Source organism: Lichenostomus cassidix, unplaced genomic scaffold (assembly GCF_008360975.1).
Source record: "Lichenostomus cassidix isolate B80296 unplaced genomic scaffold, HeHo_3.0 HiC_scaffold_35, whole genome shotgun sequence".
Lineage (NCBI taxonomy): Eukaryota > Metazoa > Chordata > Aves > Passeriformes > Meliphagidae > Lichenostomus > Lichenostomus cassidix.
In genome coordinates this window covers 653,767-671,167 of record NW_028147256.1, presented here as the reverse complement: position 1 = coordinate 671,167, position 17,401 = coordinate 653,767, and the positions used below count along the sequence as shown (strand labels likewise).

General features: G+C 53.3%; 3 protein-coding genes across 5 annotated transcripts in view; 2 read left to right on the top strand and 1 right to left on the bottom strand.

The window, feature by feature from the left end:
• The window catches only part of SPTBN4 (spectrin beta, non-erythrocytic 4), a 68,719-nt gene extending 67,837 nt beyond the window's left edge, over positions 1–882 (top strand). For 2 of the 3 annotated variants that reach the window (XM_085044160.1, XM_085044157.1), the window contains exon 36: positions 218–882. The gene's annotated coding sequence lies outside the window, so the exon portion shown is untranslated. The remainder of the gene's footprint in view (positions 1–217) is intronic. The other variant, XM_085044159.1, reaches the window with a different exon arrangement.
• Positions 883–5,219: 4,337 nt separating this feature from the next.
• Positions 5,220–6,880, bottom strand: LOC146423983 (uncharacterized). Its single transcript, XM_085044169.1, has one exon. The coding sequence runs from the start codon at positions 6,732–6,734 to the stop codon at positions 5,706–5,708; it is 1,029 nt and encodes a 342-aa protein (XP_084900295.1). The 5' UTR covers positions 6,735–6,880; the 3' UTR covers positions 5,220–5,705.
• Positions 6,881–10,773: 3,893 nt separating this feature from the next.
• LOC146423982 (uncharacterized) lies at positions 10,774–15,772 on the top strand. Its single transcript, XM_085044167.1, has 3 exons — positions 10,774–10,876; positions 13,084–13,162; positions 13,341–15,772. The coding sequence occupies exons 2-3, from the start codon at positions 13,111–13,113 to the stop codon at positions 15,353–15,355; spliced, it is 2,067 nt and encodes a 688-aa protein (XP_084900293.1). The 5' UTR covers positions 10,774–10,876; positions 13,084–13,110; the 3' UTR covers positions 15,356–15,772.
• Positions 15,773–17,401: the final 1,629 nt, after the last annotated feature.

Below are 17,401 nucleotides of genomic sequence, written 5' to 3'. Positions count from 1 at the left end.
AGGTGGAAATAAAAACCCAAAAAAACCCCCAAAAAATCCCCAAATTTGGAGTTTTTCGGTTTCCCCCGACTGGCCCAGGTGGAAATAAAAAACCCAAAAAAACCCCCAAAAAAACCCAAATTTGGGGCTTTTCAGTTCCCCTGACCGGCCCAGGAGGAAGTGAAAAACCCAAAAAATCCCAAAAAACCCCAAATTTGGGGCTTTTCGGTTCCCCCGACCGGCCCAGGCGGAAATAAAAAACCCAAAAAAACCCCAAAAAATCCCAAATTTGGGGCTTTTCAGTTTCCCCCGACTGGCCCAGGCAGAAATAAAAACCCAAAAAATCCCCAAATTTGGAGTTTTTCGGTTTTCCCCCGGCGCGACCCTGATGGAAGTGAAAAACCCCAAAAAAACCCCAAATTTGGGGCTTTTCAGTTCCCCCGACCGGCCCAGGAGGAAATAAAAAACCCAAAAAACCCCAAAAAAACCCCAAATTTGGGGCTTTTCGGTTCCCCCGACTGGCCCAGGCGGAAATAAAAACCAAAAAAAACCCCCAAATTTCTGGATTTTCGGTTTCCCCAGCGTGACCCCGACCGGCCCAGGTGGAAATAAAAATCCCAAAAAACCCCGAAAAGCCCCAAATTTGGAGTTTTTTGGTTTCCCCCGACTGGCCCAGGTGGAAAAAAACCCCAAAAATCCCCTAAAAGCCCCAAATTTGGGGTTTTTCAGTTTCCCCGTTGCGACCCCGACCGGCCCAGGTGGAAATAAAAACCCCAAAAAACCCCTAAAAGCCCCAAATTTGGGGTTTTTCGGTTTCCCCCCAACCCCAGCACAAGCCATAGCGCCAGGGGGGAATCCTGGTCGTTGTACAAATGTAATAAAGCACCTGCTGCACCCTGAAAATGGCTTTTTGGGAATTTTTGGGGATTTTTGTGGGGTTTGGGATTGATTTGGGAGAGTTTTGGGTCAATTTCGGGAGGTTTGGGATCGATTTGGGGGAGTTTTTGGGGGATTTGGGGGGTTTGGGATTGATTTGGGGGATTTTTGGGTCAATTTCGGGAGGTTTGGGATCAATTTGGGGGAGTTTTGGGGGGATTTGGGGTAGATTTGGGGAGTTTGGGGAGAGATTTGGGATCAATTTGGGAGGTTTAGGATCAACTTGGGGGGATTTAGGGTCAATTTGGGGAGTTTGGGGTCAATTTGGGGAGTTTGGGGTCAATTTGGGGTCAATTTGGGAGGTTTGGGATCAATTTGGGGGATTTTTGGGGCAATTTGGGCAGGTTGAGGTCGATTTGGGGTGTTTGGGATGGATTTGGGGCAGTTTAGGATCAATTTTGGGGCATTTGGGATGAATTTGGGGAGTTTGGGATCAATTTTGGGGATTTGGGATGGATTTGGGGGAGTTTGGGATTGATTTGGGAGGTTTGGGATCAATTGGGGGATTTTGGGATCAATTTTGGAGAGTTTGGGATTGATTTGGGGAGTTTTGGGAGAGATTTGGGATTAATTTGGGGGGATTTGGATTGGTTTGGGCGGTTTGGGGGAGTTTTCGAGGAGTTTTGGGAGATTTGGGATCAATTTGGGAAATTTGGGATCAATTTGGGGAATTTTGGGATCAATTTGGGATTGATTTGGGGAGTTTTGGGAGAGATTTGGGATCAGTTTGGGAGGTTTAGGATCAACTTGGGGGGATTTAGGGTCAATTTGGGGAGTTTGGGGTCAATTTGGGGAGTTTGGGATCAATTTGGGGTCAATTTGGGAGGTTTGGGATCAATTTGGCAGATTTTTGGGTCAATTTGGGCAGGTTGAGGTCGATTTGGGGAGTTTGGGATCGATTTTGGGGCAGTTTAGGATCAATTTTGGGGCATTTGGGATGAATTTGGGGAGTTTGGGATTGATTTGGGAGGTTTGGGATCAATTGGGGGATTTTGGGATCAATTTTGGAGAGTTTGGGATCGATTTGGGGAGTTCTGGGAGAGATTTGGGATCAATTTGGGAGGTTTAGGATCAACTTGGGGGGATTTAGGGTCAATTTGGGGAGTTTGGGGTCAATTTTGGGGAGTTTAGGTCAATTTGGGGGTTTGAATGGATGGAATTTGGGATTGATTTGGGGAGTTTTGGGTTCTATTTGGGGGATTTTTGGATCAATTTGGGAGGTTTGGGATCGATTTTGGGGATTTGGAATCAATTTGGAGGAGTTTGGGATCAATTTGGGGGATTTGGGATTGATTTGGGAGGTTTGGGATCAATTGGGGGATTTGGGGTAGATTTTGGGGAGTTCGGGAGAGATTTGGGATCAATTTGGGGGGTTTGGGATCGATTTTGGGGAGTTTGGGATCGATTTTGGGGACTTTTGGGAGAGTTTTCAGGGAGTTTTGGGATTGATTTGGGAGGTTTGGGATCAATTGGGGGATTTTGGGGTCAATTTTGGGAAGTTGGGATAGATTTGGGGAGTTTTGGGAGAGATTTGGGATTAATTTGGGGGAATTTGGATTGATTTGGAGAGGTTTGGGGGAGTTTTCGAGGAGTTTTGGGAGATTTGGGATCAAGTTGGGAAATTTGGGATCAATTTGGGGAATTTTGGGATCAATTTGGGGAATTTGGGATTGATTTGGGGAGTTTTGGGAGAGATTTGGGATCAATTTGGGAGGTTTAGGATCAACTTGGGGGGATTTAGGGTCAATTTGGGGAGTTTGGGGTCACTTTTGGGGAGTTTGGGGTCAATTTGGGAACAATTTGGGGGTTTGAATGGATGGAATTTGGGATTGATTTGGGGAGTTTTGGGTTCTATTTGGGGGATTTTTGAATCAATTTGGGAGGTTTGGGATCGATTTTGAGGATTTGGGATCAATTTGGAGGAGTTTAGGATCAATTTGGGGGATTTGGGATTGATTTGGGAGGTTTGGGATCAATTGGGGGATTTGGGGTAGGTTTTGGGGAGTTCGGGAGAGATTTGGGATCAATTTGGGAGGTTTGGGATCGATTTTGGGGAGTTTGGGATCGATTTTGGGGACTTTTGGGAGAGTTTTCAGGGAGTTTTGGGATTGATTTGGGAAGTTTGGGATCAATTTGGGGGAATTTTGAATCAATTTTGGGAAGTTGGGATAGATTTGGGGAGTTTTGGGAGAGATTTGGGATCAATTTGGGGGGATTTGGATTGATTTGGAGAGGTTTGGGGGAGTTTTCAGGGAGTTTTGGGAGGTTTGGGATTGATCTGGGAAATTTGGGATCGATTTGAGGGATTTTTGGATCAATTTGGGGAGTTTTGGGACAGATTTGGGATCAATTTGGGGTACAGACAGCCACCCTAAGCCTCTTATCATTATTTGTACTCTGAAAAAAGAGTGAATAAACTCTTTCAAAAGTTTAAGTCGTGAGGTGACATTTCTCACACCCAGTATCCCAGTTTCCCCATTATCCCACCATCCCAGTTATCCCAGTTCCAGTCTCCCCATTATCCCAGTTTACCCATTATCCCAGTTATATCCCCATATTCCCAGTCTATCCCAGTTTCCCCATCATCCCAATTTCCCCAGTATCCCAGTATTCCCAGTTTATACCATTATCCCCACTATCCCAGTTTCTCCATTATCCCATTATCCCAATTTCCCAGTATTCCCAGTCCATCCCATTATTCCCCATTTTCCCAGTTTCCCCATCATCCCAATTTCCCCATTATCCCAGTATTGCCACTATCCCACTATACCAGTCAACCCCATTATCCCAGTTTCCCCATCATCCCAATTTCCCCATTATCCCAGTATTCCCAGTTTATCCCATTATCCCCATCATCCCAGTATTCCCAGTCCATTCCATTATTCCCCAATTATCCCAATTTCCCCATATCTCAGTTTCCCCACATCCCCATATTCCCAGTTTCCCCATTATCCCACTATCCCAGTTTCCCCAGTTATCCCATTATCCCAGTTTCCCCATTATCCCAGTATTCCCAGTTTATCCCATTATCCCAGTTTCCCCATTATCCCAGTATTCCCAGTTTCCCCACATCCCCATTATCCCAAACTCCCCATTATCCCAGTATTCCCAGTCTACCCCGTTATTCCCCACTATCCCAGTTTCCCCATTATCCCAATTTCTCCATTTTCCCAGTATTCCCATTATCCCAGTTATCCCAGTTTCCCATTATCCCAGTTTCCCCATTAACCCCATTAACATCCCAATGTCCCCATATCTGTTTGCCCACATTCCCATTATCCCAGTTTCCCCATTATCCCAGTTTCCCAGTCTATCCCAGTCTACCTCTTTATCCCAGTATTCCCATTATCCCATTATTCCCGATTATCCCAGTTTCCCAATTATCCCATTATTCCCCATTAATCCCAGTTTCCCCATTATTCCCGATTATCCCAGTTCCCCATTATCCCATTATTCCCCATTAATCCCAGTTTCCCCACTATCCCATTATCCCAGTTCCCCATTATCCCATTATTCCCCATCATCCCAGTTTCCCCATTATCCCGTTATCTTGTTATCCCAGTCTATCACATTATCCCCATTTCCCCAGTATTCCCATTATCCCACTATCCCCATTATCCCAGTCTATCCCAGTATTCCCCATTATCCCAGTATTCCCAGCCTATCCCAGCATTCCCCGTTAATCCCAGTATTCCCAGTTTATCCCATTATCCCCCCTATCCATCCCAGTATGCCCATTATCCCAGTTTCCCTATTATCCCAGTATTCCCAGTTTATCCCACTATCCCCAGTTTCCTCATTATCCCAGTATTCCCAGTTTATCCCATTATCCCCACTATCCCATTATCCCCATCATCCCAGTATTCCCAGTCCATTCCATTATTCCCCAATTATCCCAATTTCCCCATATCTCAGTTTCCCCACATCCCCATATTCCCATGAAAGAAAGAAAAGAAAGAAAAGAAAAAGAAAGAAAAGAAAGAAAAGAAAGAAAGAAAAGAAGGAAAAGAAGGAAAAGAAGGAAAAGAAAGAAAAGAAAGAAAAGAAGGAAAAGAAAGAAAAGAAAGAAAAGAAAGAAAAGAAAGAAAAGAAAGAAAAGAAAGAAAGACCAAGGGCAGAAACTGGGACAGACAACCAGGATTCCTGGAGAGCAGATGGGCTCAGGTGGACATGTTCTGCCACCACAGCTATGGGATCGTCACCCCGTTCCCTGGCCTGGGCAGCCCCAGAACACCCAAATCCGCATTAATTTTCCCCTGAACCCCAAATTCACTCCCAACTCCCCAAGTCACTCAGTAAAATGGTGCAGCTTTACATCTCTTTGTTAAATTTCCTTTATTTTACCCCAACTTTGGTTCTTCTGACAGGATGAAGAAGGAAATTATTTAGATTGGAAAAGACCTCCAAGATCACCCAGCATTGCTTGATGACACCAGAAGAAACAATTACACAGCAGGTGAGATGTTTTAGGGTGTAAATTCAATAAATCAGCTCTTCCCAATGAATTTCCAGTGTCGATCTGAGTCCCGATGGATGTTCCTGCAACTGTGCTTGTCCAGGTGGCCACAGGGAATCAGGAGGACATGGAAGCCACCAGCCAGGGGTCTTCGCAGTGTTGGTCACTGGGAGTGAGGGTCACCAGGGCTCTTCCCAGTGTGGCTCCTCTGATGGGGGATGAAGTTGGAGCAGCACATGAAGCTCTTCCTGCACTTGCAGGGCTTCCCTTACCGGTGGCTCCGTTGGTGTTTGGTCAGGTTACAGCTCTGGGTGAAGATCTTCCCACACTCGGATCACTCATAGGGTCTCTCCCCGGTGTGGATGCGCCGGTGCCTGATGAGGTGGGAGTTCTGTTTGAAACCCTTCTTGCACTCAGGGCAGCGGAAAGGCCTCTCGTCTGTGTGAATCACCTGGTGCTTGAGGAGATTGGAGCTGCTCTGAAACATCTTCCCACACTCAGGACACTCATAGGGTCTCTCCCCAGTGTGGATGCGCCGGTGCCTGACGAGGTTGGAGTTGTCATTGAAGCTCTTCTTGCACTCCGGGCAGCGGAAAGGCCTCTTGTCTGTGTGAATCACCTGGTGCTGGAGGAGATCTGAGCTGACTGGAAACCTCTTCCCACATTCGGAACACTCGTAGGGTCTCTCCCCAGTGTGGATCCTCTTGTGGACAACCAGGCTGGAGCTCTGCCTGAAGCTCTTCCCACATTCTCCACACTCATAGGGTCTCTCCCCAGTGTGGATGCGCCGGTGGATGATGAGGTGGGAGTTCTTTCTGAAGCCCTTCCTGCACTCAGGGCAGCGGAAAGGCCTCTCCTCTGTGTGAATCACCTGGTGCTGGAGGAGATCTGAGCCGGTCACAAACCACTTCCCACACTCAGAACACTCGTACGGTCTCTCCCCAGTGTGGATCCTCTGGTGGATGATCAGGTGGGACCTGTTAATGAAGCTCTTCCCACATTCCCCACACTCATAGGGTCTCTCCCCAGTGTGGATGCGCTGGTGGCAGATCAGGTGGGATCTCTGCCTGAAGCTCTTCCCACATTCCTCACACTCATAGGGTCTCTCCCCAGCGTGGATTCTCTGGTGGCAGATCAGGTTGGATCTCTGGCTGAAACTCTTTCCACACTCCAAGCACTTGTGGGGCTTCTCCCCATCATGAAGCTGCTCAGGAACCTGCAGTTCTGAACTCTGATTAAGGCTCTGATTGCCTTCCTGGCTCAGGGTGGCTCTTTGCTCCTCAGAGCACCCTGGGCTGGGTTTGCAGTCCCTCCTTGTGCAGCATCTCTGGGCCTTTTCCTCCCTCTTCAATTCCTGGCTCATGGAGCTGCTCAAAACAGCCTCTTCCACGACGTTCTGCTGCAAGGATTTGTCCTCCCTGGTCTCCACCCTTAGCTCACTGCCTGGGGGAGGAAGGACAAGGAGAGGATTTGGGATTTGCCTCCATGCCAGAGGGAAGGGGAAGGAGATCCCCCCAGTCCATCCTCCAACAGCAGCAGGGCTGTCCTGCAGCCAGGGGTGATGCTGGGCTGGGAGATGGAGGAGAAGAGAGGGGGAAAGGGGCAGTGACTTCCTCCTCACCTGCCTGGGGGTCCTGAGGCATTTTCCTCTTCCTCACAGCTTCCTCCTCCATCCAGCCGAGGTTTGGGAATGGGAAATCCTGGTTTGGGGAAAAACAAGGAGTGACTACCTTGGCTTTGAAGGTCACCCTGTCCAATTCATCTCTAGAAGTCACCAGGGCTTTGGGGTTCATAAAAACCTCCAGACCACCAGGATTCAGCACTACAAAAGACTCTCCCAGCAGTTCTCCCTCTCTGGCCTCTCCACTCTGGGGTTCTGGCTTTCCCTCTGTCAGGGCTGCAGGGGTCCCATGTCTACTGGGGGTTCCCCTCTCCAGCATCCCCACTCTCCCCAGACTGATTGAGGTCCCAGCAATCCCAGGGCTTCCCCCTCTCCAAGTTCCCCACTTTGGGCTTCTGGGGGTCTCCTCTCTCTGGGGTCCTGCTCAGGGGAGTCAATGGGTTTGGGGGTCCCAGGGATCCCCTCTCCCCTGTTCTCTCACCACGCTGCCAGGGGTTCCCCAGCTCTGCCATTGCCCCTCTCCATTCTCCCCTCCCATGGCTCTCCCAGGACTCCCCAAAACCAGTGTCCCCCACCCCCCACTGGGTCCCACATGGTCCCCACGTGACCCCAGGCAGAGCCCAACCCCCACCACGCTGGGGATCCACATCCCCCCACCCCCCACCGGGGCTCTGCCAGCACCGCCATGGGAACCCCCAAAAACACCTCCTGGGGACACCCCAATGTCCCCCCGAGGGGCATTTGCATCACCTGACTGGGGCTTACTGGGACCATGTGGGGAGGAAACTGGGGACACACTGGGAGCAACTGGGATCATACTGGGAGCAACTGGGACCATACTGTGGGCAACTGACTGAAACTGGGGTCATGCTGGAGGCAACTGGGAGTAACTGGGAAAGACTGGGATCATTCTGCGGGAACTAGAACCTTACTGGGGCAGCTGGGAGTGCCTGGCAATGACTAGGAGCATGCTGAGGGCAACTGGGATATACTGGGAATGTCTGGAACCATACTGGGCTGACTGGAACCACACTGGGAACAGTTGGGACCATGCTGGGGGCAACTGGGAGCAATTGAGAGTGTCTGGGGCCACCCTGGGCAGGACTGGGACTATAGCAGGAGCCAATGGGGGCAAGTGGGATCATACTGGGAGGAAATGGGAACAACTGGAACTATGCTGGGGGCAACTGGGATCATACTGGGATCACAGTGGGAGCAGCTGGGCCCACGCTGGGAGAGACTGGAATTATACTGGGATTGACTGGGAGTGGCTGTGGGCAACTGGAATGATGCTGAAAGCAACTGGCAGAAAGTGGGAATGACTGGCAGCATGCTGAGGGCAACTGGGATATACTGGGAGAGACTGGGAGACACGGGGATCATACTGGGAGCTACTGGGCTCATGCTGGCATTGACAGGGAGCAACTGGGATCACACTGGGGCCACTGGCGTCATACTGGGAGGAACTGGGATCATACTGGGATTACAGTGGGTGTCAATGGACTCTGACTGGGGCTTACTGGGAGCTACTAGGCCCATGCTGGGAGCCAACTGGGGATACACTGGGAGCAACTGGGAATGACAGGGTGCATGCTGGTGACAACTGGGATCTACTGGCAGTGACTGGGATAACCCTGGGGGCAACTGAACCATGCTGAGGTAACTGGGAGTGTCTGGGAATGACTATGAGAATGCTCAGGGCTACTGGGATATACTGGGAGTGCCTGAGACCATGCAGGTGGTGACTGGGACCATACTGGGAGTGACTGGGAATGTGCTGGGGGAAACTGGGACCATACTGGGGGCAAGTGGGAGTGACTGGGGCCCTGCTGGGAGAGACTGGCATCATCCTGGACTCATACTGGGATTGTACTGGGAGTGACTGTGACTATGCTAGGGGCTACTGGGAGAACTGGGAACACACTGGGCAGAAGAGGGAGGAACTGGGAGCAACTGGGACCGTGCTGGGGGCAAATTGCATCATAATAGGGAATGAGTGGGAGTGACTGGGTTCATACTGGGAGCAACAGGGATCCTAGAGGGAGTGAGGGGAAGTGACCAGGATCAGACTGGGATAGACTGGGCTCATACTGGGAGTGAGGAGGAAACTGGAACCACACGGGGCGGGGGCTGGGGGGGGCAACTGGGCTCCTACTGGGAGTAGCCACTTGCAGGACCCGGGAGCCCTGAGCCCCTTTCCCGGCCATCCTGCCCCCAAGCCACCACACTCCCCCACCAGGGCTCCCAGCAATCCCAGGCATTGCCCCTCCCGGATTCCCCGCTCCGGGCTGCTGGCGCTCTCCTCTCCCTGCGCTTCTGCTTAGACAAGCCGCGGCTCCCGGAGCTCCCCAAAAGCCGCTGTCCCCCCCTCCCCCGCCGGTCACCCGCTGGCCCCGGGCAGAGCTTGGAGGGCCCGGGCAGAGCCCAACCCCCACCGCGGGGGGACCCGCATCCCCCTGCCCCCCATCGGGGCTCTGCCCGCACCGCCACCGGGACCCCCAAAAACACCTCCCGGGGAACCCCCCATGTCCCCCCGAGGGGCAGCTGCGGCTCGGCTTTGGAGTCCCGAAAACTCCAAACATCCCCAAAAACCCCAAACGCAGGGACCCCCCGGATATTTGGGGCGAGCTCCCCCTCCCCGCTCACCTGCGGGATGGGGGCGGCGATGCTCCAGGGGGGCTGCGAATTCAGGGAGACCCAAACCGCGTGGCTCCTCACCGATCCTCCTTTGGCCCTCCTCTTCCTCTTCCTCCCGCTCTGTCTCTCCTCCTCCTTCCCCGCCCTAATCCCACCTCCTCCTCCTCCTTGCCCCAATCCCTTCTCCCGCTCCTCCTCCTCCCTGCTCCTCCTCCGCCGTTGCCGAGTCGCTCGCAGGCCGCGGGAGGAGCGGGGATGCAGCCGGGACAGCTCGGCATGGGCAGCGCGGGGCTCTCGGCTGCTGCCAGCCCAGCGCTGGGGACAGGGGGAGCCCGGCCTGGGGAAAAGGAGAGGGAAACAGGGAAAACTGGGGGCTGCAGATCCACAGTGGCCTTGCTGGGGAGCCTGGGCAGGGAGTTGCAGCCCTTGGGGCTCCTGTGGGGAGCCTGGAGATGCGGGAGGGGGGAACGCAGAGAGGGGTGGGGGATCCCAGCAGTGCAGCACTGGAGTGACTGGGCTGTACTGGGATCATACTTGGATCGTACTGGGATCGTACTGGGATCATACTGGCAATGACTGGGCTGTACTGGGGCACCTGGAACCTTCCTGGGAGTGACTGGGCATGACTAGGAGCATGCTGAGGGCAACTGGGATATACTGGGAATGTCTGTAACCATACTGGGCTGACTGGAACCACACTGGGAAAAACCAGGACTATGCTGAGTGGAACTGGGACCACACTGGGAGCAACTGGGAGCGAATGGGAGTGACTGTGTCTGCACTGGGGACAACTGGGCATGACTGGGACCATGCTGGGAGGGACTGGGATGATACCAAGGGCTGCAACTCCCTGCCCAGGCTCCCCAGCAAGGCCACTGTGGATCTGCAGCCCCCAGTTTTCCTTGTTTCCCTCTCCTTTTCCCCAGGCCGGGCTCCCCCTGTCCCCAGCGCTGGGCTGGCAGCAGCCGAGAGCCCCGCGCTGCCCATGCCGAGCTGTCCCGGCTGCATCCCCGCTCCTCCCGCGGCCTGCGAGCGACTCGGCAACGGCGGAGGAGGAGCGGGAGAAGGGATTGGGGCAAGGAGGAGAAGGAGGTGGGATTAGGGCGGGGAAGGAGGAGGAGAGACAGAGCGGGAGGAGCGGGAGGAAGCGGAAGAGGAGGGCCGAAGGAGGATCGGTGAGGAGCCACGCGGTTTGGGTCTCCCTGAATTCGCAGCCCCCCTGGAGCATCGCCGCCCCCATCCCGCAGGTGAGCGGGGAGGGGGAGCTCGCCCCAAATATCCGGGGGGTCCCTGCGTTTGGGGTTTTTGGGGGATGTTTGGAGTTTTCGGGACTCCAAAGTCGAGCCGCAGATGCCCCTCGGGGGGACATGGGGGGTTCCCCGGGAGGTGTTTTTGGGGGTCCCGGTGGCGGTGCGAGCAGAGCCCCGATGGGGGGCAGGGGGATGCGGGTCCCCCCGCGGTGGGGGTTGGGCTCTGCCCGGGCCCTCCAAGCTGTGCCCGGGGCCAGCGGGTGACCGGCGGGGGAGGGGGGGACAGCGGCTTTTGGGGAGCTCCGGGAGCCGCGGCTTGTCTAAGCAGAAGCGCAGGGAGAGGAGAGCGCCAGCAGCCCGGAGCGGGGAATCGGCGAGGGGCAATGCCTGGGATTGCTGGGAGCCGTGGTGGGGGAGTCTGGTGGCTTGGGGGCAGGATGGCCGGGAAAGGGGCTCAGGGCTCCCGGGTCCTGCAAGTGGCTACTCCCAGTAGGAGCCCAGTTGCCCCCCCACCCCCCGCCCCGTGTGTTTCCAGTTTCCTCCTCACTCCCAGTATGAGCCCAGTCTGTCCCAGTCTGACCCTGGTCACTTTCCCTCACTCCCCCTAGGATCCCTGTTGCTCCCAGTATGAACCCAGTCACTCCCACTCATTCCCTATTATGGTGCAATTTGCCCCCAGCACGGTCCCAGTTGCTCCCAGTTCCTCCCTCTTCTGCCCAGTGTGTTCCCAGTTCTCCCAGTTGCCCCTAGCATAGTCACAGTCACTCCCAGTACAATCCCAGTATGAGTCCAGTATGATGCCAGTCTCTCCCAGGAGGGCCCCAGTCACTCCCACTTGCCCCCAGTATGGTCCCAGTTCCCCCCAGCACATTCCCAGTGTTTCCCAGTATGCTCCCAGTCACCACCTGCATGGCCTCAGGCACTCCCAGTATATCCCAGTTGCCCTGAGCATTCTCATAGTCATTCCCAGGCACTCCCAGTTACCTCAGCATGGTTCAGTTGCCCCCAGGATTATCCCAGTCACTGCCAGTAGATCCCAGTTGTCAGCAGCATGCACCCTGTCATTCCCAGTTGCTCCCAGTGTATCCCCAGTTGGCTCCCAGCATGGGCCTAGTAGCTCCCAGTAAGGCCCAGTCAGAGTCCATTGACACCCACTGTAATCCCAGTATGATCCCAGTTCCTCCCAGTATGATTCCAGTGGCCCCCAGTGTGATCCCAGTTGCTCCCTGTCAATGCCAGCATGAGCCCAGTAGCTTCCAGTATGATCCCCGTGTCTCCCTGTCTCTCCCAGTATATCCCAGTTGCCCTCAGCATGCTGCCAGTCATTCCCAGGCACTCCCAGCTGCCCCAGTAAGGTTCTAGTTCCCTCAGAATGATCCCAGTCTTTCCCAGTTACTCCCAGTTGCCTCCAGCATGTTTCCCCAGTTTCAGTCAGTTGCCCACAGTATGGTCCCAGTTGCTCCCAGTGTGATCCCAGTTTGTCCCAATGTGTCCCCAGTTTCCTCTCCACATGGTCCCAGTAAGCTCCAGTCAGGTTATGCAAATGCCCCTCGGGGGGACATTGGGGTGTCCCCAGGAGGTGTTTTTGGGGGTTCCCATGGCGGTGCTGGCAGAGCCCCGGTGGGGGTGGGGGGATGTGGATCCCCACTGTGGTGGGGGTTGGGCTCTGCCTGGTGTCACGTGGGGACCATGTGGGACCTAGTGGGGGGTGGGGGACACTGGTTTTGGGGAGTCCTGGGAGAGGCATGGGAGGGGAGAATGGAGAGGGGCAAAGGCAGAGCTGGGGAACCCCTGGCAGCGTGGTGAGAGAACAGGGGAGAGGGGATCCCTGGGACCCCCAAACCCATTGACTCCCCTAAGCAGGACCCCAGAGAGAGGAGACCCCCAGAACCCCAAAGTGGGGAACTTGGAGAGGGGGAAGCCCTGGGATTGCTGGGACCTCAATCAGTCTGGGGAGAGTGGGGATGCTGGAGAGGGGAACCCCCAGTAGACATGGGACCCCTGCAGCCCTGACAGGGGGAAACCCAGAACCCCAGAGTGGAGAGGCCAGAGAGGGAGAACTGCTGGGAGAGTCTGTTTTGGGGCTGAATCCTGGTGGTCTGGAGGTTTTTATGAACCCCAGAGCCCTGGTGACTTCTAGAGATGAATTGGACAGGGTGACCTTCAAAGCCAAGGTAGTCACTCCTTGTTTTTCCCCAAACCAGGATTTCCCATTCCCAAACCTCGGCTGGATGGAGGAGGAAGCTGTGAGGAAGAGGAAGATGCCCCAGGAGCCCCAGGCAGGTGAGGAGGAAGTCACTGCCCCTTTCCCCCTCTCTTCTCCTCCATCTCCCAGCCCAGCATCACCCCTGGCTGCAGGACAGCCCTGCTGCTGTTGGGGGATGGACTGGGGGGATCTCCTTTCCCTTCCCTCTGGCATGGAGGCAAATCCCAAATCCTCTCCTTGTCCTTCCTCCCCCAGGCAGTGAGCTAAGGGTGGAGACCAGGGAGGAGAAATCCTTGCAGCAGAACCTCGTGGAAGAGGCTGTTTTGAGCAGCTCCATGAGCCAGGAATTGAAGAGGGAGGAAAAGGCCCAGAGATGCTGCACGAGGAGGAGCTGCAAACCCAGCCCAGGGTGCTGTGAGGAGCAAAGAGCCACCCTGAGCCAGGAAGGCAACCAGAGCCTTAATCAGAGTTCAGAACTGCAGGTTCCTGAGCAGCTTCATGATGGGGAGAAGCTCCACCAGTGCTTGGAGTGTGGGAAGAGCTTCAGCAAGAGATCCAACCTGATCTGCCACAAGAGAATCCACACTGGGGAGAGACCCTATGAGTGTGAGGAATGTGGGAAGAGCTTCAGGCAGAGATCCCACCTGATCTGCCACCAGCGCATCCACACTGGGGAGAGACCCTATGAGTGTGGGGAATGTGGGAAGAGCTTCATTAACAGGTCCCACCTGATCATCCACCAGAGGATCCACACTGGGGAGAGACCCTACGAGTGTTCCGAGTGTGGGAAGAGGTTTGTGACCAGCTCAGATCTCCTCCAGCACCAGGTGATTCACACAGACGAGAGGCCTTTCCGCTGCCCTGAGTGCAGGAAGGGCTTCAAACACAACTCCCTCCTCATCATCCACCGGCGCATCCACACTGGGGAGAGACCCTATGAGTGTCCTGCGTGTGGAAAGAGCTTCAGCCAGAGGTCCCGTCTGGTTGTCCACAAGATGATCCACACAGGGGAGAGACCCTACAAGTGCCCTGAGTGTGGGAAGACGTTTCAGACCAGCACCCAGGTCCTCAAGCACCAGGTGATTCACACAGACGAGAGGCCTTTCCGCTGCCCTGAGTGCAGGAAGGGCTTCAAACACAACTCCACCCTCATCATCCACCAGCGCATCCACACTGGGGAGAGACCCTATGAGTGTGGGGAATGTGGGAAGAGCTTCAGCCAGAGGTTAAGCCTGGTTGTCCATAAGAGGATCCACACTGGGGAGAGACCCTATGAGTGTGAAGAATGTGGGAAGAGCTTCAGCCAGAGGTCAAGCCTGGTTCTCCACAAGAGGATCCACACCGGTGAGAGACCCTATGAGTGTGGGGAATGTGGGAAGAGCTTCAGCCACAGGTTAAGCCTGGTTGTCCACAAGAGGATCCACACTGGGGAGAGACCCTATGAGTGCCCTGAGTGTGGGAAGAAGTTTCTGACCAGCTCAGATCTCCTCAAGCACCAGGTGATTCACACAGACGAGAGGCCTTTCCGCTGCCCTGAGTGCAGGAAGGGCTTCAAACAGAACTCCCACCTGATGATTCACCGGCGCATCCACTCCAGGGAGAGACCCTATGAGTGTGGGGAATGTGGGAAGAGCTTCAGGCAGAGCTCCCACCTGATCCGCCACAAGATGATCCACACTGGGGAGAGACGCTATGAGTGTTCTGAGTGTGGGAAGATGTTTCAGAGCAGCACCCATCTCCTCCAGCACCAGGTGATTCACACAGACGCGAGGCCTTTCCGCTGCCCTGTGTGCAAGAAGGGCTTCAAGCACAACTCCCTCCTCATCACCCACCAGCGCATCCACACCGGGGAGAGACCCTATGAGTGTGGAGAATGTGGGAAGAGCTTCAGCCGGAGGTCCTACTTGATCCGTCACAAGATGATCCACACTGGGGAGAGACCCTATGAGTGTTCTGAGTGTGGGAAGAAGTTTCCAATCAGCTCAGATCTCGTCCAGCACCAGGTGATTCACACAGACGAGAGGCCTTTCCGCTGCCCTGAGTGCAAGAAGGGCTTCAGAAAGAACTCCCACCTCGTCACCCACCGGCGCATCCACACTGGGGAGAGACCCTATGAGTGTGGAGAATGTGGGAAGAGCTTCAGCCGGAGCTCCAGCCTGGTTCTCCACAAGAGGATCCACACCGGGGAGAGACCCTATGAGTGTCCTGAGTGTGGGAAGAGCTTCTCCTGCAGTTCTCACTTGACCAAACACCAACGGAGCCACCGGTAAGGGAAGCTCTGCAAGTGCCCCGAGTGCAGGAAGAGCTTCATGTGCTGCTCCAACTTCATCCCCCATCAGAGGACCCACACTGGGAAGAGCCCTGGTGACCCTCACTCCCAGTGACCAACACTGCAAAGACACCTGGCTGGTGGCTTCCATGTCCTCCTGATTCCCTGTGGCCACCTGGACAAACACAATTGCAGGAACATCCATTGGGACTCAGATCGACACTGGAAATTCATTGGGAAGAGCTGATTTATTGAATTTACACCCTAATAAATCTCACCTGCTGTGTAATTGTTTCTTCTGGTGTCATCAAGCAATGCTGGGTGATCTTGGAGGTCTTTTCCAATCTAAATAATTTCCTTCTTCATCCTGTCAGAAGAACCAAAATTGAGGTAAAATAAAGGAAATTGAACAAAGAGATGTAAAGCTGCACCATTTTACTGAGTGAATTGGTGAATTGGGAGTGAATTTGGGGTTCAGGGGAAAATTCATGCGGATTTGGGTGTTGTGGTGAAGCACAGAATTGACTCCACAACTCAGATAGTTATGAAGTAGGTCTGTGTTTATTCCAGCTGGGGTGCATGGCGGGTAGCCCCTCCAAAGGCATGCACACCTCAGCAGCACTTCACTAGGTTTATATCAGGTTACAGATTACATATTCATAAAGTTAGACAAATCCCCTATACATATTCGTTATCTATCCCTGCTTCGGATTATAATGAGTTCAAAGTTCATTTAAATATGCTCGCGCAAGCACAGTTTCTCAGATTAATTGTGGGCGAGGGTCCCAAATGATTAATGACGACGTGATCGATAGTCTTCATCACAATGAACTCTTCACCCCGTTCCCTTGCGCACGCTCCCTTGGTTCTTGGTCCAAGTCCAAGCCTGAGAACCAACTTGTACCAGTTCTGGGGTCCAAGGGCGGGATGCTCGGTTACACTTGGTGGTTTCTCTCAATTATTTGGCTCTCTTCTCTCCATCCTCCCCAATACCAGGTAGGCACATATTCATTAAGTGAATAATAAATGGATTGCAGCAGGCATATCTTAGTAAATCATTATCCAATCTCTGGCTTTCTAAATCAGTTCAAAAATATTATTATTATTATCCAGCTTCTAGTTCTCTTAAATAATTAATTTCTATTTTACCCTAAATCAGGAGGAAAAAATGAGAATTTTGGGGGAAATTTCAGGAAAAAATGGGAATTTGGGGGGAGAAATCCCAAAGTTTGTGGAAAAATATAGAAATCTAGGGGGAAAAATAGGAAATTTGGGGGGAAGATGGGAATTTAGGGGAAAATGGGAATTTGGGAGACAATGGGAAAATTGGGGGAAAATGGGAAATTCTGGGGAAATTCTGGGGGAAAATTTCAGAATTTGGGGAGAAAATGAGAAACTTGGGGAAATAATGGGAATTTGGGGAAATTTGGGGAAAATTGGGGAAAACTGGGGAAAATTGGGGGAAAATGGGAAAATCTGGGAAATTTTGTGGGAAAACTTTGGAATTTGGGGAGAAAATGAGAAACTTGCAGGGAAAAACATTAAAATTTGGGGGGGAAATGGGGAATTTTGGGGAAATAACTTTGGAATTCGGGGACAAAATGGGAAATCTGGGGAGAAATTTCCCAAAATGGGCAATCTGGGGAGCGGGCAAACAGGGGCGCGGCACGTCTCTGAAGTTTGGCGCGGCAGTTCGCGCAGGCAGGACAAGCAGGCAGGGCTGCAGGTTTGCCGCTGGTGGTGGTTTTTTAGTTGTTAGTTGTTGTGCTTTGGTGGTGAATGGTCTTTACAGGATCCAAACCTGGAAATGCTACAAGTGTCTGTAGCCAACCAGAACCCTCCAAAAAGGGTGTGTCTGTCCTGACCCATTCCTGCGCGGAGTGTTTGAGCTCCTCGGCGGTACCCGGGGGCGATGCAGGAGAAGCGTGTTTGCGGTGCGAGCGCGTGGCTAGCGCAGCTCTTTCCCATGAGAATTCCTTCTGTGTTTTATAAATAAAGTTCGGATGTGATTAAAAAAACAGTGTCCCAAGATCTGGACATGTAAATG

Bases quoted from the DNA above. Each gene is read 5' to 3' on its own strand.
- LOC146423983 (XM_085044169.1), bottom strand. From the start codon at position 6,734: ATGAGCCAGGAATTGAAGAGGGAGGAAAAGGCCCAGAGATGCTGCACA.
- LOC146423982 (XM_085044167.1), top strand. From the start codon at position 13,111: ATGGAGGAGGAAGCTGTGAGGAAGAGGAAGATGCCCCAGGAGCCCCAG. The intron at 13,163-13,340 runs GTGAGGAGGAAG...TTCCTCCCCCAG, and splicing joins GCCCCAGGAGCCCCAGGCAG to GCAGTGAGCTAAGGGTGGAG.